The sequence below is a fragment of the Penicillium odoratum genome (genome assembly GCF_028828045.1).
Source record: "Penicillium odoratum strain IBT 22623 chromosome Unknown utg000003l_segment0_segment0, whole genome shotgun sequence".
NCBI lineage: Eukaryota > Fungi > Ascomycota > Eurotiomycetes > Eurotiales > Aspergillaceae > Penicillium > Penicillium odoratum.
The window spans coordinates 2,657,209-2,682,258 of record NW_026643145.1 but is presented as its reverse complement, the minus strand read 5'-3'; the positions used below and the strand labels follow the sequence as shown (position 1 = coordinate 2,682,258).

Genomic DNA, 25,050 nt, shown 5'->3' with positions numbered 1-25,050 from the left:
CAAATGGGTAGGTAAAGTCAACCCGCAACCCGAACCCGCAAAACCCATGGGTTGGTCAGGTCAACCCGCAACCCGCCCCATGCGGGTTGCGGGTTCGGGTGCGGGTTACCCACGCTAGCCCATCTTTGCATAAATTTCTAACGCTATACCTAAATAGGATGGATAAATTTGATTATTCATGAAATTAATTACTGTTATTTACACATGTTTCTGTCACGCTTTTGAATTTCTCGTTATTCAATCATTAGTATCATGAATTTAAAAGGATTTAGGTTGTATATCAAAACTTTAAGTCTGGTAATAAGATTGCCTTTAGGATTTAATGTATTTAAGGTAGGTTGTGGTTATTTAAAAGAGTTTAGGTAGGAAATGGTTATTTGGGGTGGAAATATATATATTTCATGTAGAGCTCTTCAAGTGTATCTTCTAGGAGATTTATGGACCTTCTCTCCCCTACCTAAATCAGCTTAATTTCAACTTTTTTAATATCAAATGTATGACTGATTTCTATAGAAATCAGCAGTACTTTTATATACTCTCTCTATCTTAGACTCTGTCGTTCAGTGGCAGACTTTATCAGCCATTTCTACAGCAATTAGTAATACTTTCATAGCCTGAAAAATCAGGAGATCAACGATTTCTATAGAAATCATTAACCCCTAAGGCCTTCAGTAACCCATAAATTCAATGGGTTTTTATGGGTTTTTATGGGTTTCTTATGGGTTTCTTGTGGGTTTCTGCGGGTTTCTTATGGGTTTCTGCGGGTTATTGCGGGTTACTTGCGGGTTACTTGCGGGTTTCTTGCGGGTTTCTTGCGGGTTACCTGATAACCCATAAATTCTATCCAATAGGAACCATGCTTTATTATAAGTCAAGTTGTGATAGATCAACATACTCAGTTTTTCACTATACAGCATGGTCAACCCCCCTCTTTATTATTAAATTCCCTTATTTACAGCATTGAAAATTCCACGTAAGTGCCTACTGCTCTCATATTCTTCTAAACCATCTACTACCCCTCTTTACTTTCTATATGTCTCAACTCCAATACTCTGATGCTGATGGCTTCTCATCATCTATCTACGATGGTGATATAGATAATCTTCCTTATTTTCCACCAGAGGACTCACATCTTTTATATACACCCGAACTCTCAGTCAGCCAGCAGACAACCAATTCCTTTGATCAAGAGTTTATTCGACCATCCGCCCCTCTCACGATCCCTTCCTCTCTAAAACGCGTTGGCCCAGATCGTCGAAAGGGCTACATTCTCTATGAAAGCATGACACATAGTGATTGGGTAGAATGGTGGCTTCAGACCGACTTTGGGAAACAAAGTAGGGTACGATGGGACTCAAACCACTTTTCTGAAGTTTGGACCCAGTTCGATCAGGTAGCAAATGCCGCTGATGGTGCACCAAAGGTAATGTGCAGACGTTGCGGGCAAATCCTTGAGCACCCTCAATCTCCATGCGCTGGAACGAGTATGCGCCATGGAACTTCGACAATGAACAAGCATTTAAAGGGTATTAATTGTCGCAATTATACTAAGAATAAGACGCAAGCATCTGGTATTACCCAGTTTATACAAACAGCTGTAAGTATAAATATTCATCTATTCTTCTATTTTTCCAACTTTCTCTTCGATCATTAAGAGACGTGTTTTTGTGCACAAAAACATATCGTTAATTACTATTCACGCTCAACGCTTAACTTTCAACGCTATAGAGCAGAAACCCTTTAACCAATCACAAATTTACACAAGATGCATGGGAACAGAAGCTTCTTACTTTCCTTACGGTCGCACGGCTTCCATTCCGACTAGTCGAGCACCCTGAATTTCATAGCCTTATCAGAATGGCCCAAACTGCCCCAACATGCCCTGAGATCCCGTCACAAAAACGTATTAGAAACCGGCTACACACTACAGTGAAAGAGAGACAAGAAGATTTACTCCGAAGGCTACCTGCTGGGTCTAAGATATCAATTGCGCTTGATTGCTGGACATCTCCATTCTCACAGGCGTTCATGGCTATCAGTGGCTATTTTATTGATGAGGACTGGCAGTATCGTGAGATCCTTCTTGGATTCGAACCACTTTATGGAACACACTCTGGTGCAAATCTGAGTGTAGTACTCCTGGAGATCCTTCAGCGACATAAAATTGAGGATCGAGTTCTTGCAGTTGTCACTGATAATGCATCAAACAATAAGACCTTAGTCGACACCCTTCAGCAATCTATGTCAGATGATATTACCCTGATTCGGGTCCCCTGTATCGCGCATGTTATTCAACTCAGTCTAAATGAGCTTCTTGGTTCTATGAAGGCGGACCCTATGAATGAGACAACCGAAGCACGGTGGACTGAGCAGCGGTCCCAGTCAGCTCGCATGAATGCAAAGCACCATAGACGAGAAATTGTGAGAACGTTAAATAAGGTAAGTGATATCAAATCTATGAAATATTACTATTACTTATAAAATTCTCCAGATTCGCAGTCTTGCTATCTATATTAACGCTAGTCCTCAACGCCGGGAAGCATTCTATAAACTTCAACCTGAATCTGTCAAACTTACGCCTATTCAAGATGTCAAAACACGTTGGAACTCTACATTCCTCATGCTTCGCCGTGCAAAGCGCCTCCAATCTATCTTTAACCCTTTTTGTGAGGAATACGATCGGACAGACTTGATTTTGGATGATGAGGAGTGGCGGCAGATTGAATATCTCCTTTGGATCACACAGCCATTCTTTGAGTTCACTAATGAACTTTCGAAGACAAAAGACGTTACAGCCCATCATATCTTCAAGATTTATAACAAACTGTTTGAACATCTCGAGCTATCGATTTCCCAACTCCAAAGAAAGAAGGCTACTTGGAAAAAGAAGATGCTTGAAGCGCTTCAGGCTGGCCTCCAGAAGCTTCGAGTCTATTACTCTGAAACAGATAATATCCGAGGTGACCTTTATGAAATTGGCACTATCTTAGCGCCAGAGAATAAGCTCCAGTTTTTCATGACTGACGACTGGTCTGATGAATGGCGCCAAAGATATCGACAAAGCTTTAAGGATTACTTTATCCCCTACCAAAGCCGTCTTACTAGTCAACATGATTCTATTCCCTCCCAGTCATCTACTAGGGTAGGATCACGTCTAGATATGATGCTTAAAGGGAAAAGGCAACAGGCAATACCACGTGATGAAGTTACGCAATATCTTGATAGTGGTAAGTTTTATCTGTCTTATACTTAAATATTATTAATCTCTTTAGATATTATTGAAGTTACCCCTCTTACGTTTTGGAGAGAGAATCAGTACCGATTTCCAGCACTTGCAAATCTCGCTCGGGATGTCCTTTCAGTTCCAGCATCTGGTGCTGGTGTTGAACAACTGTTCAATACTGCTCGTGATATTTGCCACTACCGCAGAGGGAGACTAAATGCCACAACTATCCAAGAATTAATGATGTTCCTCTGCACTTCAAGGTTTGATATGCAAGAAGAGCAGTTCAAGTTCTTAAAGGAGTTCTTCTCTCATGATGAGATTGAAGCAGTAAATGAAGAAAGAGATGATTCAACTGATCAATTTGATATTGATCCAATCAGTGATGATGAGGAAGAGGATACACAAGGGCAAGAGGAGACTCAAAGGTCTAAGTCACCTGAAGACCACAGTGAGCATGATTCGCCTGATTTACCTATGATAGAAGGGGTAGATACTCAAAAACGCACATCAGGGAGAGTGCGTAAGCGTGTTAGACGTGAAGATAGTGATTTCCTATATGATTAGCTGTTTATTTAATATATTCACTTTATATTCTATCTACTTGAGTGATTCATAAATCAAGATTTCATGAATTAAGATTATATTGCGAAAACTACAAAGCTGTACTAGGCTGTACTAGGAATACTCAAAAATACTCAAAAATACTACATAATTTATGCAGAGAGAGCTATTTCTATGTTTGTCCTGTTTGACGACCCGTTGGGTAACCCATAAACCCGCGCGGGTTTCCCAACGGAACCCGCAACCCGCATGCGGGTTAGACAGACCGACCCAAAACCCGACCCATAGGGAGGATGGGGCGGGTTCGGGTGCGGGTTTCTGCGGGTTACGGCACAGCCTACCCGTGATAAAGCCTAATTATGGACGATTCACATCCCCTACTAATACTAGTTAACGGAGAACTTAAATACGAAGTGGAAGAGATAATAGACGTAAGACGTAAGAAAATCGGTCGAGGATACCGTGATAAAGCCCTAATGAAATGGACAGGTTGGGCAGAATAAACCTGGCAGAGGCTCGACGACGTACGAGATTGCTCCGCATTAGATGCCTTTGAAAGACGATTCGGCCCCGTTTCGACCCTATTACAGGCCCGCAAACAACCGAATACGACTATAATACACACGAGGAGGACCGCCCTAAAGGGGGGGTACTGTCACGGGCCAGTGCCCGGTATAAGGTCACGTGCACCACGTGACCATAACAACCTAATACGCAGAACACCTACTTAATAATTCTCTCTTTAAGCTTTTTATACATAGTTCGTGGCCTAGCTCAATTGAACATAAATTCTGCTTCAGCCCTTTATACTACCCTAACGACTTTTGAATTATTCCCCTACCCTATCTACTATAAAATAAGCTATCAAATTCGGAATATAGAACATTTAGATACTAACTTAGAACTTCCTAAATTTTTAGCGAAATCATATGAGTGGATCAGAATGCAGTCTGGTGCTGAAAATATTTGCAGTCTGCTATGACCTACTTTTTTTTACTATGGGAAAAAACGCCAAGACTGTTGCAGTCCAGTAGACTGCAGTCACTCCCATAGGATAGGTTATACCGTAGAGTCACCGAACTATCGGCGTTATAAATAACTCCGTAGAGCAATGATGGAGGTCGAGCAGCTTAAGATACATCAATTTTCGAATCTTCCTAGGGGACCTTGATAATCCGGAAAATCCTCTCACCTTGTTCTAATTTACTTCTGTGGGATTACTTCTGTGGGATTGAGGGTAGAGCATAAGAACGATACATAGATGGACATTGGCAGATGTTAGACTGGTTTACAGGAGATCAACGGCACTAGTTCACGACTTTTCTACTTATAAGATCTTACTCATAAGACCCTTGGAAAGCTCATTTCCATCGTCATGTAGTATTTCATTAGAGGGCATGGTCCAAAGCTGGCGCCATATTTTGTCGCTCAATTACATCACCCATATGAGAGCATTGAAAATGCCACTTGAGGCATGAGATATTGTTTCTATCACACGATCACAACCTTCCCAATCTCAGACATGCGGAGAAGTTGATATTGCACATCTATTTGTCAAATATGCCATCGCCTACTTATATCATCAATTTTTATCTGTGGCAACCAAAATCGCATCCTCTTGCTACATTCTCACAGTCACATATGGCGGGGCTCACGGAGCTGCTGTTTGCCTGTATCATTTTGTTGAACCATGCCTCTGAAGTTCATTAGAAATATCCTTGAATAGCTTAACTTTTTACTTACTTTGATCGTGATAGGGCCACCTTGTAGGACTAGGCGAATACCGTAAATGCATCGGGGTAAATTGGTCGATCCATTGATGGAACGACATTCCAGCAGTTTCAGCATCAAAAATAGCATTGTCGCTAGGCTCAATCAAGCCGTCCGTCCTTTGAATAGAGATCTGACAGGTACGGTCCGCGACCTTCGTCATGGAGAATCTCTGCAGCGATAGGTTTTCGCCGAAAAAGTTCCAAACAGACTTCCAAAGACTATCCTCATGATCAGGAGGAGGGATGTAGGGGGGCGAAGAAGGAGTGTAATGTTGTCCGGGTAGTGGTTGTCCAGCTGGTTGGGCATAATACGGAGTTGAGCCTGAAGGGCATGCTATCGAGGTTCGGGTGAAAGCTGTTGAGGTCGGATTGTAGGGCGACGTTGTAGTGTAGGCAGGCAAAGCTGGAGTGTATGCAGAGGACGTTGGAGTGTAGGCAGGGGACGTCGGAGTGTAGGTAGGGGACGTTGGAGTGTAGGCTGTTGAGGTTGAGGTCGCAGAAGGCGGGATTGAATTGGGAAAAAGCCATTCTGGGGTTGGCGAAAACCAAAGTGATGAACAGTCCGGCAATAATGATGGTGAGATACCTTCCATGATCACCTCAAAAAGCGTGAAAACAGTGAGAGTTTCCTTGGCTTTCATGAGAAATGATTTCAAATCCTCGGAATTAATCCAAGTCTTGTGGAGATGGAGCTCTTTGAGGCGATTAAAATGAATTTTGCTAGCAAGCTCTCCAAAGTAATAGTCTTGCGAGATAGTAAGTCTTTCTAGGCGGGGAGCAACATAGATAAGCATAGTGACCCAAGTCGGTGTATCCATAATATGAGCTGGTTTTGTGGTTCTGAAAGCTGTGCAAACATGGAGGTCCTCTAGATAATCCAAAGTGGATTGAACAGAGCGAAATTGCTCTTCTGTGAGAAGTATTTCTGGGCCAATGCAACCACAGTAATCAGGATTACAAGTCTGTAACTTCCTGATCTTCCGGTTTGTCCCGTTTAGTGCCTGCAAGAGCCTCGACGCAGCTAGAGAGTTAACCTTGCCCATTGGGCTTCCGCTACCATGAAGCGGCCAAAGGTTCTTCCTCCCGAATCGGAAGTCGATTTGATTGATAAGGCGGCGCCAGCCAAGGAATCGAACTCTTTCTTGTCGTGGGTCGAGCAAAAAGCTCGTGGAATAATGTGCAAGTCCGATCGTGTCAAGGTTGTCGAAGTTTTCTAAGCACCCGCGTAGGCGCGTGCTAAAAGTCTCCGACTCCAGAAGGCTTGAGTTGTCCGCAACCAAGGCTTTGTATGTTGAAAAACGAGCCTTGAGTTCGTCGCCAGATACCGGCTGACAACTCTTCGATGACACGGCAAATTCGGAAATACCATATTCGCTTGCCGCATGGGAGCCATCAAACACGGAGGGGATTATCCACAACTCGTGAATTCGTTCCCGGATACCATCTGTTTTGGCAAGGGCTTCCAATTCCCCAAGGCTATCGCTTGTCACGATGAAGTGAATTCTTTTAAAAAAGCGACCAGTGAATCCCGCGAGTGATGATTTGTACAGTGCGCGACATGATAATCTGAGTTCTTGCCACTCAGAGAGCTGTAGATGGCTACAGACCTTAGACATCAATTCGACTGGCAGGGCCGTGATGGACATTTTGACTGGAATATTTGCCTCGGAGACAAGAAGTTCTAGCGAAGCGCTCAGCTGGAGGTTGAGGACTGTATAGAACCTAAGAGTCCAGGGTGCAAGACTGCTTGTCAAAAGAGAGAAAAGTTGGATGAGAGAATGTTGGAAATATTAAGACCCCGAATTAGTGCGGTGAATACGCCCCACTCCTACTCCCTAATGGACCGGGGATCCACCTCGATGAAGTGCGAACCTTGAATTGCGCCATGCCTGTTCAAGCTAGGTCAAATAAATCCCTGGATTTGGCGCTGAATAGCATATGCGGTGTTTAGGGGCCAAGAGTAAATATCATCATGCGTGTACGGAGTAAACAGTTGGACCCAGTATCTCTCGACGATCCCATTGGAGGACCAATTGCACCCGAACCCCCCCATCCTCTCGTCCTGGAGATGTAGCAGAGATTATCATTATTGTCCATGAATTATTTCTTCTTCTAGCATACAAATGGCATGACCTCCGATCCCCGCGCTAACTATCAGTCCTCGAAGTTTGCAAATACTTTATTTTGATATTGTCGGACTTTTACGACGATTTCACTATGGCTTGGAACTATCTGTTTGGCAATTTTATCTATAAGGTTAGTTTGAAGATCCGGGATAATGTCTTAGGACTGTTAAAACGGGCTTTTTGCAGGAGAAGATGTAGAGGATTTCTGACTTACTATCTAAATACAGGTCAACAGCCTACTATTAGTCAATCAATGCTAAATCATGTTCACTAGCGTTTAAGCGACGTTGGACATGAAGGAACTTGAAGGATCTAGCGAGGAAATGGAGGTTTTTGTGATGATTCGGTCGATCAGTCAGTAGTACAGCAGCATTTACTCCTACTACATGAAGAGCCTTATGGAGATGCTGTCTTGACATAAGAGCTCTGGCGTGGTTATGTATGTCGAGTCTTGGACAACCTTCTTGATCAGATATCTTATGAAGCCTTTCCATATTATTGGTGGTTATGTGTTGCGACGAATAAATAGGAGGTCATCTGATTCATGTTGTTCTAATTTAGAGGAGGATTCGTCAAACCCTCTTCTCCGATGTTGCGGTTTTCTTCCTGATCTGCACAAGCTTTATATCATATAACTAGTAACCTATTCCCTGTACCGCATGCAGATTATATCCATGGCTATGGGCAACGAGATCGGCCCAATTGTCAACCGTCTCTTTCATGACATCCGTCCCTACGATAGTCAGTACAAAGTTGAACATCGAATGGATAAGGAAGCGATGCATACCCCACATGAAATCTTGCCAGCTAGGATCGGCCCAAAGATCAGGATTCTTGTCCGATCCCCGAATTGCTTCGTCTCTCTTTCGCTGCTCCTCTCCGTCAGGTAAATGCAGCGCTTTCCTCGTCACCGCGGCACTCTTCTGTATGCGCTCTGCACGCTCCTTTCGTACTATCTGGTAGGCTTCCAGCGCCGTTGGAACGGAATCAGTCAGAGACAGAGCGCACATCAGCACACCCGCATCTTCAATTGCCTGTGCAGCTCCCTGGGCCACATATGGAAGCATTGGATGACACGCATCGCCCATCAACGCAACCTTGTTTTCAATCCAGGAAGGTAGAGGCAAGTGTGAGTTCAAAGTCCACTCCATCACATCATCTTCCTTGACGTAACTCAGCAAACTCTTTACCAAGTCATTCCAGTTGCGGTAGAAGGAGAGCATCTCCTGCTTATCGCCCTTGTTGGTCCAACTCTCTTCATTTGGGTCACCTGGTTTCTGGGGGTGTAGCAAGACCATATTGTAGACGGTGTTGTTTTTGATGGGGTACGCCATGATGTGTCCTCCAGGTCCCATCCAGCGCATGCCGACATCATCGTTCAAAAGATTCAGCGCGCGCTCATCTCCTTGCATCTGGTCCTTCGATATCATAATGCGGTATGCAGCATCACCGGTAGGTTGGCAGGTATCGGAAATTCCATGATGGGATGCCATTTGGTGGCGAAGATCTGATTTGATACCATCTGCGGCAATGACCACGTCGCCAGAAACCCATTCTCCTGATTCTAGCTGTACCTTCGCTTCAAAGTCATCGACTGCTCGGACTACTCGCGAGCTTGTGCGGAGCTCGATGCCTGCGTCCTGAACTCCGTCGAGAAGGATGCGCTGAAGATCCCCTCGGTGGATGACTGTCAAAGGGGCTTTGTATTTCTCGCCAACCTGCATATGTTGTTAGATGATGTCACTTTTTTCAAGAGAGATATGCAAACCTGGGGCATCAGGGGGGCTGTTCCAAGTTCCTCGTTGTTTGCATAACGTCGCAAAGAATTCTTTTCTAACGCGTTCGCCTTCTCCAAGACTCGTTCCAAGAGGCCAATGCGTCCTAGTATGCGTGCAGCGTTCGGAGCGACTTGGATCCCAGCACCGACTTCTGCAATCTCATGAACTCGCTCTAGGACGACGACTTCGTGTCCAGCCTTGTGCAATCCTAGCGCTGCGGTGAGTCCAGCAATGCCAGCTCCAACAATGATCACTTTGAAGGAGTGCTTGGCTTTGAAAGACCAACCAAAGTCGTCTTGATAACATTCCATTTTGTTATTTGGTACTTCTCGAATGTAGCAACATTTGGAACAAACAGTCGGTGTCTCATCATTTTTATACCCGGTGTGATGTCATTTTGGTGACGAAATAACATCCAAAAGCTTGCTGGTGGCCATAAGCAACCGCGTAATTCGGTTCCTCATCACGGTGTTACCTTCATTCGAATGTGAAGAAGCAACCGACAAATATGCCACAGACTACCGGAAACGGCGGCAATGAGTGGGTCCGCATGACGCTTGCTTACTGGATGATGTCAACAATTCTCGGCAAGTTTGACGGGACTTGAGAAAGCTCAAATTTGATTCCTGCTGTACGTCTATTTTGGCTTCGGCAAGGTTTTACGGTATGACATTCTGAAGCAGGGTCGGGTGCATTAGTGGAACCGTGGAAATTCCCGAGTGCCCCAAGAACCTCACTATCTGGCTTTGCGTCTTGGCCAAGATACCCACCTCACTAGAACACTGAACCATCTCTCTAGAGCCTTCCAGCAAGTAGAACCGAACAGAATAAAGCGATCTCGTGGTACTTATTTTATGCAGTGAGGATAGTTTGCACATTTTGTTAAACCATCATTATGAATTAGGCCTTCACATTCGCATGAAGATAAAAAGGAAACCTAAAAAGCAGGGAACACCTCTACCAAGGCAAGGAAATTTAAAACCCCACATATCGCAAGGACCATTCTTGGCTGCCTGAGTTCTTTTCGAAATTTTAGAGACGTGCGCGATTCGGACATACTAGCAAAAATATGTGCATTAGCTGAACAAGAATGGTTCGATCTATCTTTCATACCTAGATAAGGGTTTATCGATATCCCAGTACCATGCTTTATAAACATTTAGTTGTTTACTAGGCTTAGTTAGTATAGTAATTCAATTTTGCTCCGAATCGTCATCTCCGCAAACATACAATGCGCTATCAGTGTCATTTCTGTTAGGCTGCGTCCATAGAAGTGGAAGGGGCTGAACACGTACAAGCTGTTCGTACTCAATAATACAATGGGAAGGGAGATAGGCTATTGCGTCTGCAAATCTGCTCTTTTAACTCAATTTGTTGGGCTGTTTCATCATTTGGCTAGCGTCGATAATCTACAGTTTGCCCTAAAGCCGACCTTACGCAGGAGCGCACCCTATATAAAAAGTATCGATTTTTGGATCCTTATAACCACTATTTTATGATCGGGTAATGGGCGTGAAGTTGGACCAAAAGACGTCGATGGTCCTAGATTAAAATTTGCTAAACTTTGATCGGAATCCCATTTAAAACCTACCAGGATGCACAAATGGTCTCTCGTAGTCAACGAAAACCCAGTCTACTGAGATGAACTGCATCCCACTTACCCCCATGGATAGCACTCCCAGCTGTATAGACTATACGATCGCCTCGCCCACTGTGCGGGAAACATACTGATGGATCACCTTGGTATCCCTGGTGGCGTAAAACCCTCTGTGAAACCGCGTGACTAATGCCGCCGATCCATCTTCAATGAATAAGTGTCGCGGTCCCCCGGCGGCCGCTTTCGATGCCGATTATACTTAGCAACTCGGGCCCATGTGGTGACAGACTACAGCCATTCTCTCCTTGAAATCGAGGATGATGATGATGATGATGATGATGATGATGATGATGATGATGATTATATTCTATCAACCTGATGCTCCCTAGCTGGGGTCGAGTGGTAATGCAGGCTTTTCGTCCATCCGAGGTAAGAACATAATTCACGCCGGTAAATCCCACAAACAGTAATCAATGACTATGTATAAAGGAAATAGGTATCGCACTATCCAAAAAAAATGAAGCCAAAATGAGGCCGAAATGAAGCCGAAAATGCTAAAAGTCTTGAACAAATATGCAATTTGCTTTGATATCACCGACACCCTTCTATAGGTCTCGTTCTATATTTATTAACTCCCTTCTTCCCTGCTAGTAGTAGTTGATCTCACTTCGATCACTTATGATGCTGTATGTCCTCGCTGTTATTATGGTCGAAATCTTAGTTATCGCCTACTTTGTTATTTAATATATAGTCTCTTTATCCCTTACCTACTTTGGTCATTCCCGATATATTGGTCTAGTCTCTTCCTCGGTATTAATATCATATCAGCAAAACTACCTAAGAAGACCAGTTAATAATATAAGCTCGGTAATGTAGTGAATTGACTATGGGTAAGATATGATTACCTTATAATTTAATAAGTTCTATAGGTCTGTCCAAATACAGCTACTCAATCTCGTAGCTAATACAATGAACCTCACATCCGTTACGTGTAGAATACCTAGACTATAGAAGATTTTTAGCATGATACGATGAGAATGCCATGTGAAGAGTAGTGGCTGAGATGAATGAAGATCTTGAAAAATATTTTTTTTTGCTACGAGCTGTTTCAGAACTGATCATCTCCAAATCGGGTCCATTACTCAAGAATAAAGCGACACCGAGACATCACATCACTAAACTGTAGTGACAGGAAATTCATAGTCAACTCGGTAGACTGGACAGGATGATCTTCGACGGCTTAACCACTTATCGACACAGACAACGTGAATTATATGAGCACAATCAAGTCCACGATCATCATCTTCATCTTCCAATTTCTCTAAGCATATGGCACACGAGTCGTCTGAAGTTGTTATACTTACACTAGACGTCATGGATGTCAAGATCATAAAGGATCGACAGTAGCTGCCTGCTTTGTCCAGAGTAGCAGCTGTCTCCAAATCTCTAATCTTCCGGTCCTTCTTAGAAATAGGCTGAAAGGCTGCGCTTGGACAGCAAGGCAAGGGGGAATTTGGGTTCAAGCCGGTGGCTGGGACTTTCAAAACTACAGATTGATCTGGATTAAATCTACTTCAGTCGTTAGCAAGACCTTTGAATGTCCCAGGATAACGTGTTGACAAGTAGGCAAAGGTGAATCCACACCTTTTCTCGGAATGAGTGATCTTCCAGATCTTGTATGTGGTGACTGGTACATTTTTGTTCAGACCATCTATTGTTGACACGTACCGTTTATGCACCTTATATAAGTCAGACTGAATCTGATCAAGGGCCAGTACAGCATCCGATCGAAGTTGCTGCCTTGAACTTCCTCGATTACGGGACCAAAAGTTGACACCTATGGTAACACTGTTCGGATATAATTGAGCCTTTGTGATTAAAATCGAAGTTTCAATTTAAATATTGACCTTAGACCTAGGACTAATGAAACACACAACTGGGATCAGAAATGGAGGAGGATAAGCGGAGACTTGAGTGTCACCCGTTCATCTTGGCGGCATTGCTTTCTTTTAAGTTGCAACAAGCAGCAGGAATTTTTCTCATCTCAGATTTTGCTCTCCGGTTAGGCGAAAGTAAAAAGAGATGTGTCTGCTGATTTTCCCTTAAGGGAAATTTCGTCACCTGACTCAACTCACGGGATTTTTCTGAACCATTCCGTAGAACATGTCAGTGTGCTATAGCTGATTGACAATTATAGTCTCGTGGATCCATTGCTACAATACTTTAGTTACTAGTGATGAGGATTGGCCGTATGGATGCTTATCAGTGCAGGGAACAACACCTAGAGATCTCACTGTTTGTAAATACGGGAAGCGGCTGCTGTCCCTCAATGTATATATATTTTCCACATTTCACACCAACTGAAGCACGAGCTGGCTCTCTCTAGCAGAACTATGATCATCAGCTCCAAATTAATTTATTTGTGATCCTGAACAGCTAACGACCCACCCCCCTTAGCTTTGCAAGAAAAATCCCTGGATCCTTTCTAGATGCAAAGTTACCAGGCAATGCGTGCAGTAATTCCCTTTGGCCAAAGTCGCACCGACAGCTTACGAAGTTCATCCATTAGGAGAATTCCCAATGCAAGGGTAATAGGCAAGAACCAAAACTCGAGAGGCGCTGAGCCAGTTCCAAAGATCTGCTGAAGACCGGGCTCCTCCCTAACAAATATCGCAATGGATAGACTGACAACCATGCTTGCAATAAGCCACGGGTTGCGGCGCTGCTTGCGAAACGGATCCGCCTGTAGAATGGAAAGTCTCTTGTTACGGACGCTGAGAATGTTTCCCCACTGCATTATGAGAAGGGCAATGAAGTAAACACTCTGGCCAACAATGTTGAATTGGGTCAACTCAGTCTCGGTGTAGCCATAGAATCCATCCGCGTACTTCTCGAAGGCGAAGAAAAGCGCACCGGCGGGAATACCAGCATGTTTCCAATAATAATAGAAAAACAAAGCATGGGCGCAGATAGTTTCCAGGACACTAATGAAAAGATAGCTTTGAATGTAGACCTTCAAATTGATCAAATGGTCTTTTTTGTGATTGCGGGGTGGCAGATCAAGCAAGTCAAACTCCTGCTGTTCCATGATCAAGGACAGCGAGCAGAGCAGATCGGTGAAAACACAGATGATGATCATCAGGAAGGACGACAGGGGGAGAGGGACACCAAAGAAAACATTGAGAAGCACTGGCCAAATCTCGGACCACGAACCCGCAGGAAGAAGATAGCTGATAACCTTCTGAAGATTTTGGAACAGCAGACGGCCGAGGCGGATTGCTTCAATGATTGAGTCGAATTTATCCATCAAAATCAAATCCGCAGCTTCAAGAGCCACATCACTGCCAGTGACCACAGCCACACCAACGTCAGCAGCGCGCATTGCTGGCGCATCATTCACACCGTCTCCAGTCACCGCAACGACATTATCGCGTGCCCGGAACTCGTTAACGATGCGAAGCTTCTGGTCTGGCATAGTGCGGCCAAAGACAATTTCTTCGTATTGACAAACTAAATCCCAATCCTTGTTTGTGAGCTGTGAGATGGAAGGGCCTTCAAGAAGCAGGCTGGTCTGTGACCATCTCGAATCAGACTCTGATGACGACTGGGAAGCGGAAGAATCATCAAAGCTCCGCCTTTGTACGATGGTTTCAAAGGTATCAGGCTCCGCTGTGCCACTGAAAATACCAATTTCACGAGCAATAGCGGCCCCAGTAAGACCAAGATCTCCCGTAACCATGAAGAAACGCGCCCCGGCGCGACGACAAGATGCCACGGTTGTAGCCGCCTCCGGGCGAGGGGGATCAATGATCCCAAACATGCCAATCAGAGTGAGATCAGCGATTCCTGAACCCTGAATCTCATCACCGAAAGCATTTGTTCCAAAAGGATGAGTGGGGATGTAGGAGCGCTGGCAGAGGAGAATAACCCGCTGAGCTTTACGAGACATTTGTTCTTGAGCTGCAGCCAGCTGTTGTTTGGCTTCATTGTCGAGTGTCCGGACAGAATTGGTCACGCAGGACCAATAAGAATTGCAATACGGCAACAAAATATCTGACGCACCCTTCATTAGGAGAAGATAACTGTTGTTTGCTAGCTCAGATGCCTCAGTCTTGTGTAGGGTGAGCATCCATTTATTCTTGGAATTGAACGGAATGGTGAAGACCCGCTGGTATTTTTCGTTCAACTTCTTGACGGCGCCTTTCTGTGCCTCTTCAACAAACTTGAGCACAGCACCATCGGTGGGGTTGCCGAGGACTTTTCTCTCCGAAACGGGATAATTGATAGTCGCAGCATCGAAAGTAGCGTCATTGCACAGAGCTGCAGCTTTCTGAAGATCCATAAGAGGCTTCAAGCTTCCTTCCTTGGCAGCTGAAATAGCCTCCTCAGCCGATATGACTTTGTCTACAAATGTAGCTGTCACGACACTCATTCTGTTTTGGGTCAGAGTACCCGTCTTATCGGAGCAAATTACATTTACACATCCAAGAGTTTCCACCGTGGAAAGACCTTTTGGGAGGATATTGTTGTTCTTCATGCGTGTCGCCACGAGCATGAGAGTGAGGGCAACTCCCACAGGCATGCCCTCGGGGATAAATGCCACGACGCAACCCATAACGTCATCAAGCATGTCAACCACAATCATATACTGGAAATGTTTAACCCGAAGCCAGCCAGCCCAGGTGAGGAGGATCAGGAGAGCCAGAAAAGCCGTCAAAATAACAATGATTCTGACGAATCGAGTGATCTCGCGTTGAATAAGGGTTGGCTGCTCTTTGACCAAAGTAGACGACACTGTGATATGTCCCATCACCGTCTTGTGTCCGGTCAGGACCACAATTCCCGTGGCACTTCCATTGGTAACCATAGTCCCCATCAAGGCAACATTGCGGGTCTCTAAGAAATTTTTGTCTGTCATCTCGATGGCACCGTCGACGTCTTCGGACTCTCCAGTTAACATAGAACGGTCAAAACGGGTATCTCCAGATGTAGCGAGAAGGCGAAGATCCGCTGGTACCTTGTTTCCCACGCTGATCTTGACAATATCTCCCACAACCACGTCGGCAGCGGAGATCCTCGTAGTCTCGCCAGATCGAACCACCATTGCATCAGTCGGAACCAAGTCCAGAATAGACTTCATGGTGCGAGTAGTTGACCAATCCTGAAATGCCGAGAATGAGGCCTGCAAGAAGATCACAATCAAGACCAGTATAGCAAGGCCCAGGTTGTATGGTGCGGGGTCGGGATCGCCAAGAGGGCGCCAGCAGATAAAGAAGATAATCACGCCAATCCAGAGAATCGAGCAGAATCCACCGAAGACATACTTCAGCATTTTCTTAAGGTAGTTTGGTCGAACGTGTGGAAGTTCATGTTTGCCATTGCAAGCCAGAAGGGAAGCGGCTTCCGCGGAAGAAAGTCCATCGACAGTGCTGTTGAAGTGTTGAAGAAGGGAATCAACGTTCTGGTGATGAAACTGAAGACTATCGAAATATCGCGAATCATCAGGCGTCTCGCCCTCTTGCTTTTGCCATCTTTCAGGTCCACCTCGAATTTCTCACGAGTCTCGGATTCGGCAATTTGGAAACTCATCCGACGAAACTCGATTGGAATGCTCGAAACGGATTGAGTACGGCTGCGAGAACGTGAGCGTGAGATGGATCGGCGGTGCTTGGATCCTCTCCTTCCACGCCGCTCATCGGGCCCGAAGGAGACGGTCCGCTGCTGCATGCTGACACCATACTGCTCCGGCTGGGGTGGGCTCTTTGCATTCCTTACGGGGTCGTTTTCAAGCTGGGTACTTGACTTATCTTTATGCATACCCGGAGAGAAGTATAGAAGGGATGGCCGGAAGGAGAAGCCAAATGACTAAAATGACTACTATGGCGGCCAGAAGAAATCTGTTAGTAGAAATGACACTGGAGAAAGAAGATGAAAGCAGACTATTGAACGCTGTTTCCATGGTGCAGTGGCCATGCTTATAGACCCAGGTCTGTCTCTCCTATTACGAATAGAAACTCGATGCGGAAGCTTATTCTTTTCTACGGGGACAGCAATTTACGTAAATCTTATAAAAGCAAATGTGTAAAAAAGGTCAAGTATACGGAGTTCGATGGTGTTTTCATCTCATAGACATTGTTAGGATAGGACAAAAAAAACCCCCCAAGAAAAAGAAATCCATCAATACGGGATGGAGTGTGGAGAAAAGAAACAAAAACATTACAACATCTGAGAATTTTGTTCCAGAGAAAGGGCTGATTCGTCCACCCGATCAGAAGGCCTAAGAAAGGGTCACTAGCTGGGTTGGGCTTGGGACGCGTGATGAGGGATTTATTTTCGCCACAAAGTCACCAATTCATACTTTTATATTGTTCCAACCAAACTTCGAAACGTCTTCTTGGTGTTCAAGCCAAGCTTTTGCCATGCGGTAATGGCGCGTGGGGTTGGGATTCGCCGAAAGAAATCCCTCAGTTTAGCACGTCGATTAGGCAAGAAAAGATTGTCGCGAGCTTTTTTCCTTGTCGAATCATCACTGTTGTCTAGACGAGGGCCATCAAGCGCCACAGAAAATAAGGACATCTAAAGAGGAAGGCGTATGAAATTCGATCTTAATTGTAATGTCGCAGCGCAGAATACCGGTACGTAATAGTATCAAGGGAAACAATTGACATGTTTGACTTAAGAGAAATCGAGTTTCTGAGTACCGTTCAATTAGCGGGGTGATAGATTCAATGCTAAAAATCGATATTTTGAGAGGTTATAGTGGTATTCGCCTCCGTACCCTACTAGGCGCATTTACCTCATGTCTGGTTTCTGATCCTTTTTGATCTATCCGTTTGCCCTGACCGCCTTCGCGCACCCTTCTCTTGTCGCTAAATCAAAAAACTCTAGGACTTTGATAGTCTAGTAGACTAAAGTCACTCCTATGGGATAGAAAGAATATTGAAAAAGTGATTAATTTATAAGAAAATGACCAATATGAGATAATTAATATACTGGGGGAAACAACCCGGTGTGTAAATATTCAATTTACTGATCACGAAATGGGCACATAATTTTCTATCTTCTCGGGTGAGAAATGAACTCTCGAAAACATGCACTTCACCCATTCCCACGTTTCCTTAATTTGATTTCACTGGCTTATTTCCTCGCCCAATTTGAGGCCAATGATGTCTTCTCTTCCTCAACTTCCCTTTCCTGACACCATGCGTTATGACCTCCCATCGCTCTAGGATCAGGTTAACATATTCTTCGCTTATGTGCGCCGTAGCTCTCGAGCCTTGGTTGAGAAGCTCTATCTCAAGAGCGGTAAGCTTTCGCGTAGACAGAGCTCTAGTCAGTTCCACATCCACCCCCTTCAGAGGATATGTGATGATTGCAGTCAAGCCTGCATATTTTTAGAGTTGTTGGAAACCAAATCCATGATTGCTATCTCAAGAATCACTTACCGGATAAACTTTTCGTGATGCAAGAGGCTATTCCAAATCCTATCCCCGGGAGAATGTTAAATTTGCTCCGGTTATCGGCAGATTCTCCAGGGAACAGTATTAGGCTGGAAAATCCATTGTAGACACCAAAGACAAGTTCCTAAGATGGTATTAGATCTCCGAATTGTGAGTATAGATTGTAATTTACCTTGCTTCCTGCTGTGAGCCCGGTTGGTATGCCCTCAACAGTCTCGGGCAACTCTACATGGTGGTCACCCCAGAGTTTCGGCGCATTGTGCAAACCTTGAGTAAATGCGAAGGCAATATCAATGGGAGCTCGAACGACATTGACGGAGGCTTCTCCGATTCCCTTCATGCTAGAGGCGAAGGCAGATCGCTTGCCCGAGTGTACAGACCTCTTTTGAAAGATTGATCGCAAGAGCTCTTGAGTTGACGCACCAAAGTGACTGAGGCCTCCGCCGATCTCTGATGCTGAATCAATGAAAGCAAAAGCCATTCCCGAAAATGGATCTCGAGGCCCGATGTTCAAATCATATTTCAGCGGTCGAAGTCTAGAAATATACTTAATTTGGGTAGCCATGATGACTTCCACTGATGGTATACATACAGCTCGATTTTGTCGGTACTGAGCAAACCTCTGTTAACTAGAATCGGCACAGCAGCAGAGCCGATCTGAATGTCTGTTCCTCGAATCTTCCAAGCCGCTGGGAGCGAGTTTACGATTCCACAACTCAGGTTTGAAGGCTCAAGTTGATGGTGGAACGAAGTGACTCCAGCATCGACGCCGCTCTCACTACGAATTTGCTCCCCGAGTTCTTTTGCTCTCTGCTTGATATTTGGCTCAAGGGCGGTGCCGATAGCCGCAGCAAGATCGGCCGCATTGAGCGTTTTGAACGGAATAGGCTTAGGGCCTGCCCCTATTCTCTCGATCATTTCCCCCCAGAATGGCTGATCGCCAAAGAAGGGGACGATAATTGAAGGCTTTCCACAAGCCAAAGCTGCAGCCGTTGTACCGGCGCCACCGTGGTGTACCACGCAAGAAACCTTTTCGAAAATCCAGTCATGTGGACAGCTTCCTATAAAATGAACGTTGGAAGGAACCACCAAGTCTTCACTGCCCAATTCGCCCCATCCTTGTGAAATAATAGCCCGTACCCCGGCCAGTTTTACTGCTTCCAACAATATTAAAGTAAGTTTCTTGGGGTCATCCACAATTATGGAGCCAAATCCGATGTAAATCGGTGGCGGCCCATCGAGAAATCTCTCTAACTCAGGAGGAGGAGTGTATGGAGATAACGTGGGCAAAAAGTAAAATCCCGAAATGCATATGTGCGAAGCCCAATCTTCAGGTCTTCTTATCAGAGTTGGCGACCTAGAGGGTAGTAACATGAATATTAAATCACCATGTAGACTGAAAGCGCTACTCACCAGCAGTAGGTGTACGGTATACGGAGTTGAGATAAGATTGTTGGTCCAGAAGATCTATCCAGAGGCTTGAGTCCCAGTGTTTTGCATCTGAACGAGTTGATTACGTCTCCCAAGCCCTCCCACGTTAGTATTTCAACGAATATGTATGATAGGTAATTCATCACGCTTCCTTTTGAAGAAGAAGCATGTAAGTTTGCCAATGGATGAGGGAAAGAATGGGTGGGCGACCAAGGCATCCTGCTTTGTATCAGCATTGTCAAGTCTATTTGATATAACGACGCAACCCTTACGTGAACATGATATGCAAAGGTACGCCTAGCTTCTCTGCACAGTGTATATGCGCAAATGATGGCGGATTGGCTATAATCGCATTGGCAAAGAAAGGCTTCGAGTCCTCGTCTGTGCTCTGGAAGCAAGCTCGCCAGCAACCATCAAGGATTTCTCGTATATCTGCTCGGTTTTTTTGAATATCTCCACTTCGAAGACTGTTCATGCTGGGCATTAAGCCGGGGTTTTTTACCATATACGCCATTAGCCTTTTTGGATCGCCGCCAATATTGAAGAATTCCAAGCCGTGGGTCTCGATAAATTCTTTGAATGTTCCATGAGTCGCGATTCGAATGCGGTGTCCGGCTCGGGCAAGAGCGAGTCCAAGGGCAACAAAAGGCTGTATGTCTCCACGAGAACCAACAACTTGGATCACTATGTTGAGTGAAGGGGGCGCGTGGCATTCTTGAATTTTTGTTTTCGTATCGCGTGTCTTGTAAGCTGGGCGCCGCCAACGAGGTGAAGTAGTCATCATCTCGGGCTTCTCAACCTTAATATTCAGCCTTCCATTATCTGGACATCGATTAGTTTGTTCAAGTACCGTTTCTCCTTCAACAAGGGAAATTAGATAATGAAACTCATACCGGTGATGGTAGTCTTAGCTCCTCCACAATCGACATCGTGGTTCGTGATATTGAACATTTTGTAACGACTAGTTACTTTGACGATTTATGCTCGTGGTATTTCGAGGTGTAAACTTTCTTCTGGAAGTCCAGTCACACTGCATACTGTTACATTTTATCAAAGATTTAGTGACATTTCCTCTTCTATATGGAGATAGCGATGTGCAATTGTCAACGAAAAATGATGTCAAGAGAAATCAGAACCTTGGCATCATCAAAACAACCAAACGAAGAAGAGGCCATTCAAATCGATGATTTCCAAACGCCAGTAACTCAACAGTACCCAGTGTCCAATCGCGATGATGTCTTTTCGCTGAGCGTGATGTCATTCGTAAATGTGGAATAGAATATGACTTCCTAGGCCAATCCGTGATATTCATTCATTTCTTTCTTCAGAAAGTGACCTATGGAATCGACCGATGGCAAATGGTGCTGGAGTGGTTGATTACCAAATGATCCAAAATGGAGCTGTCTAGATTTGATACAAAGTTTCAGCCTTTACAGTCAACTTGGGCGCACGCAATACAAACGCATCTGGGTTCATTTGAACAGATTTCTTGGTGAGAAAAAGGATTTTAACAGGATCGTTGAAAGATATATTTCAAAGTATGTCTAGAGAATAATTGAAGAATCAAGTGTGGAAGCCCTTTTAGATTGTTCTCTCGGTCGGGCTGGAATCTTTTTGCATCAAGCACGGAGCCCGAGAAACCTTAATTTTGAGGCTGGAGGCAAAATGGGCCCGGCCCCATGATGGGGCACCATTTAGATGGTCTAAAGAATGGTTTACCTTTCATAGACTTTGCAGAAAATTTGGTTTTATAATGGTAAGATACCCTATGTAGGTCTTTTTCCTTTACCTTCGGTGGAATGCTTAAGATACTGCTTTCTTGGTATGTCTCACTTTACGGACAACCAAGAAGTGGATGTTAACATGTTTGGAGAAAAAATGGAATATGGAATATGGTTGAAGAAAAGCCTAGGAAAACCCAGGTGCGATACGCAATACGGAGGATGATACAATCTCCGCTTTTCTCCCACGTTTGATTGTACTGGCAAGTTCAAATGTAGAGCAGAAACTGCCGAATTACGAAGCATATGGAATCAATTTGAATTTTCACATCACTACTCAATGAAGATCGTCGAAGAGATCGTATACATCATACCTAGTCATTCAAAACAGGTCCGCATTTTCACTGAGGGGCCGTAATCCTTCCCAAGTCTTTCCCTTTGTCAAACTCTCCATCGGTCCCTTGTGGTTGATTAGAGGGCTGGCACCTGGTCGCCACAATCTCCGGCCGTGCACCGAGCCCAACAAAAAGTCTTGATATTGTTCAGTGCTGTTCGGCTCCCCCTTTGCCGTCATAGCCTTCGAGCAGGCACTGGACGTCTTTGCCGGCATTGTTGTTTGTCGCAGCCCCAATACCCAAAAATGGGTAATTTTGCCTTGCCCCCGACATGAAAGGCAATGTCTTATACTTGCTCATTAACATTTCATCGTAGACGCTACATACAGAGGAGAAATCAATGATGTCGCTATGGACAGGTCAGTGTCTGGAAATATCATGAAAGCCAACGGGGTCTTACTTAGCTAGAATTTTCACAGACGGCTTGAATGCGACCCATCGATCATCGATGCCAGGATAACGGCTCGAAAGCACAGCATAATGCTGACCATTTTAAACCATCCCTGAGCACAGGTATTGTCCCAGCGCTCCAATTAGACCCACCAACCAATATGTTCTATCGTGTCGGGAAAGGAGCACGAAAGTCGACCGGCTCAACAGCAACAGGCACTTCAGGGAACGAATGCCAATCAATCGACTTCAACCTAGATGCGGCTACGATCTGGAATGGATATTCGTCGAGGGATACAATTTTCGAGTTTTTGCAAAGTCCAGTCAAGGATTCCCCACGTTCCTGTATTTTTGCTTACGACAGGTCCTAGGTGATGTCTAGTCCCAGTCGTCTCTAGACGAGGTTTGTGGCTCAAGAGGGTCGTAAAGCTCTCTCTCTCTGAACAAAGGGAAGAATTAAGTCCAGTATACGGCATAAGAGGCTCTCCGCAGTTGATAAATCAATCAAGGTGTATCCATCCTCAGGAATAATCGACTGAATGATCCGCGCCAAAGATTCGTCATGGAAAAAATTACCTGTTACGTCCTTAGTTGGGTCGCTTGTCAGAAATTAATCGCGTATTAGTTGTAGCTGAAGAAAGCGACTTTCTAGGCTCTTCGCTTGCGTCGAGAACGACGACTGTTCCGCCCATTTAGACATTAGTGGTTATAGTATCAGCCCCTAGGGCATGGTCTAGAATTAGTCACAGTCTGTCCTGTGAAGATCCGTCATTCAGCACTGGCAGCAACCAGACATCAGCTCCGAGAAACCTGCACCCTGCTAGCCTGGTGGGTGAAAGTAGTGACGGGGTGCCCAACACTTGAATCATTGAATGATTAAGATGCATGAAATGTGCATATTTGCCGGACGCGATCCTGATCAGCCTGTAAAGTCGAAGCTGATACCTCAACACTTAGAGTCTCTTCACTGTCAGAAGTGCGCGTGGAGGCCAGCATCTTTGCGCAAGGAGGCTGCTCGCGATGGAGAACTGGCTGCTATCCAACCCCACCTCAACGACCGGGTCTTCGGTCGGAATTTTCTTCAAAATTGGCCGTTTTGCTGATTTACACCGCGTAACATGTTCCGAGTCGAGCTTCAACCGCGTAATAAGTTCCGTGCCTTGGTCAAATGCAACTTCCAGCTCAACCGATCAGGGCGCCCAAATTCGCAACCTCCTTTTCCCACATGTGAGCGGCTTCAAATCTGAGCACGGCGTCAGTAATTATGCGGGCATCATCTTTGCTAGCCTTGCTCATATCAAGGAACTGCAGGCAAATTTGTGGAAGCACGAATGGCAAAGTCCTGCCTAGTCTGATCATCATGCTAGACCGTGGATTGTCAGCTGGATATCCTCTTTTAATCCGAGTTATAGATTCAGAACGACAAATTATCTTCTTCAAAGCATTGATTGTCTCAGTCATCTGCGTCTAAACGCGATGTCGCTCTTATGACTTTCCAGAAGCTATGTGTAGGAACCATGTGTCTAGCTGTGCAGATTCTTGGAAAACCAAGAAAAAGTACTCCCTGGCGTTGGTGGGCCGGACAGAGAGGCTCCTAGGATCCATTTGCAATAAGCTGTCTTCATCATAGACATGGAGTAGTCTGTACCTTGTTCTCGTCTCGCACGCCCCTATCGGGACTTGGCCGAACGAAATGTCTCATACAAGAAAAAGTCTCTCTATGAAAGAGAAGAATAAGAATTTATGTAACCCTTAAATGAATCACCTTCTTAGACCTGATGAACAGCTGACCCTGTTCTTAGTTTTTGAAACGCGGTGGCAAGTGTCGATCCTAATTTAGGTAAAGCTTTCCCGCTGATTTGAATGGCTTGCCAAGGCTTCTTCCACTGAATGATCACATGCAATTACATGGTCGTTAAGCAACTCGCAAAGGTAATGAAGCCGTACATACGATGAATCACTGCTTCATATCTCAATAACCAAGAGTCATATCGTCAGGATTCCCAGTTTTGAGGTTCGAACAGATTACGAAGGTATTAGTGCAGTCTTGAAATTTATTACGATTGGCGATCTGGAAGAATGTATTTATGTTTAAATGACTAAAGTATCTCAAGTAGATGAATTATATTATCCACAGCAAGGGTATGACCTCATGAAACTATCGGCTGCCATACGGTGTTAAGTGGGTGGCACGATGACTAACGTATTTCACAAGCGGGCGCCGCGCACAGCCGAGCGCCGCACCCCAAAACACTTTTGATAATCCCATATATCAACAAGTACTTCCATAATCATTTTAGACTATCTTTCGATAAAATTCGATAATGATTTATGGTAACATACATCAAGTTTAAATGAATCATTCTCTCATACCACTACGATACTAAAAACTGTTTCGTTCAACTCGAGAAATATATCATGGTCCCCAGATGATCGAAAATTTCAAATCTCATTTGTATGATCAGATATCATATATAGATAACTACATGTAATATGCCAGGAAAAGTTCCCATAAACCACTGTTTTTAAGGAAATGAGATATAATTTATCGCATTTACTATGGTGTTTTGGGGTGCGGCGCTCGCCTGTGCAG

General features: G+C 44.7%; 5 protein-coding genes across 5 annotated transcripts; all 5 read right to left on the bottom strand.

Moving 5' to 3' along the window:
- Nucleotides 1–5,522: 5,522 nt before the first annotated feature.
- Nucleotides 5,523–7,205, bottom strand: N7520_004245 (uncharacterized protein; the record flags this gene model as incomplete). Its single annotated transcript, XM_057138180.1, has 1 exon — nt 5,523–7,205. The coding sequence occupies one exon, from the start codon at nt 7,203–7,205 to the stop codon at nt 5,523–5,525; it is 1,683 nt and encodes a 560-aa protein (XP_056998645.1).
- Nucleotides 7,206–8,320: 1,115 nt separating this feature from the next.
- N7520_004244 (FAD/NAD(P)-binding domain-containing protein) lies at nt 8,321–9,774 on the bottom strand (the record flags this gene model as incomplete). Its single annotated transcript, XM_057138179.1, has 3 exons — nt 8,321–8,418; nt 8,473–9,403; nt 9,454–9,774. The coding sequence occupies 3 exons, from the start codon at nt 9,772–9,774 to the stop codon at nt 8,321–8,323; spliced, it is 1,350 nt and encodes a 449-aa protein (XP_056998644.1).
- A 3,783-nt stretch (nt 9,775–13,557) lies between these two features.
- N7520_004243 (cation-translocating P-type ATPase) lies at nt 13,558–16,877 on the bottom strand (the record flags this gene model as incomplete). Its single annotated transcript, XM_057138178.1, has 2 exons — nt 13,558–16,489; nt 16,519–16,877. 2 exons carry the CDS (start codon nt 16,875–16,877, stop codon nt 13,558–13,560), a joined length of 3,291 nt encoding a protein of 1,096 aa, XP_056998643.1.
- Nucleotides 16,878–18,178: 1,301 nt separating this feature from the next.
- Nucleotides 18,179–20,902, bottom strand: N7520_004242 (glycosyltransferase; the record flags this gene model as incomplete). The annotated part of the gene is made up of 7 exons (XM_057138177.1): nt 18,179–18,444; nt 18,506–18,644; nt 18,693–19,056; nt 19,113–19,877; nt 19,934–20,170; nt 20,224–20,773; nt 20,845–20,902. 7 exons carry the CDS (start codon nt 20,900–20,902, stop codon nt 18,179–18,181), a joined length of 2,379 nt encoding a protein of 792 aa, XP_056998642.1.
- Nucleotides 20,903–22,054: 1,152 nt separating this feature from the next.
- On the bottom strand, nt 22,055–22,282 carry N7520_004241 (uncharacterized protein; the record flags this gene model as incomplete). The annotated part of the gene is made up of 1 exon (XM_057138176.1): nt 22,055–22,282. One exon carries the CDS (start codon nt 22,280–22,282, stop codon nt 22,055–22,057), a length of 228 nt encoding a protein of 75 aa, XP_056998641.1.
- Between the last annotated feature and the right edge of the window lie 2,768 nt (nt 22,283–25,050).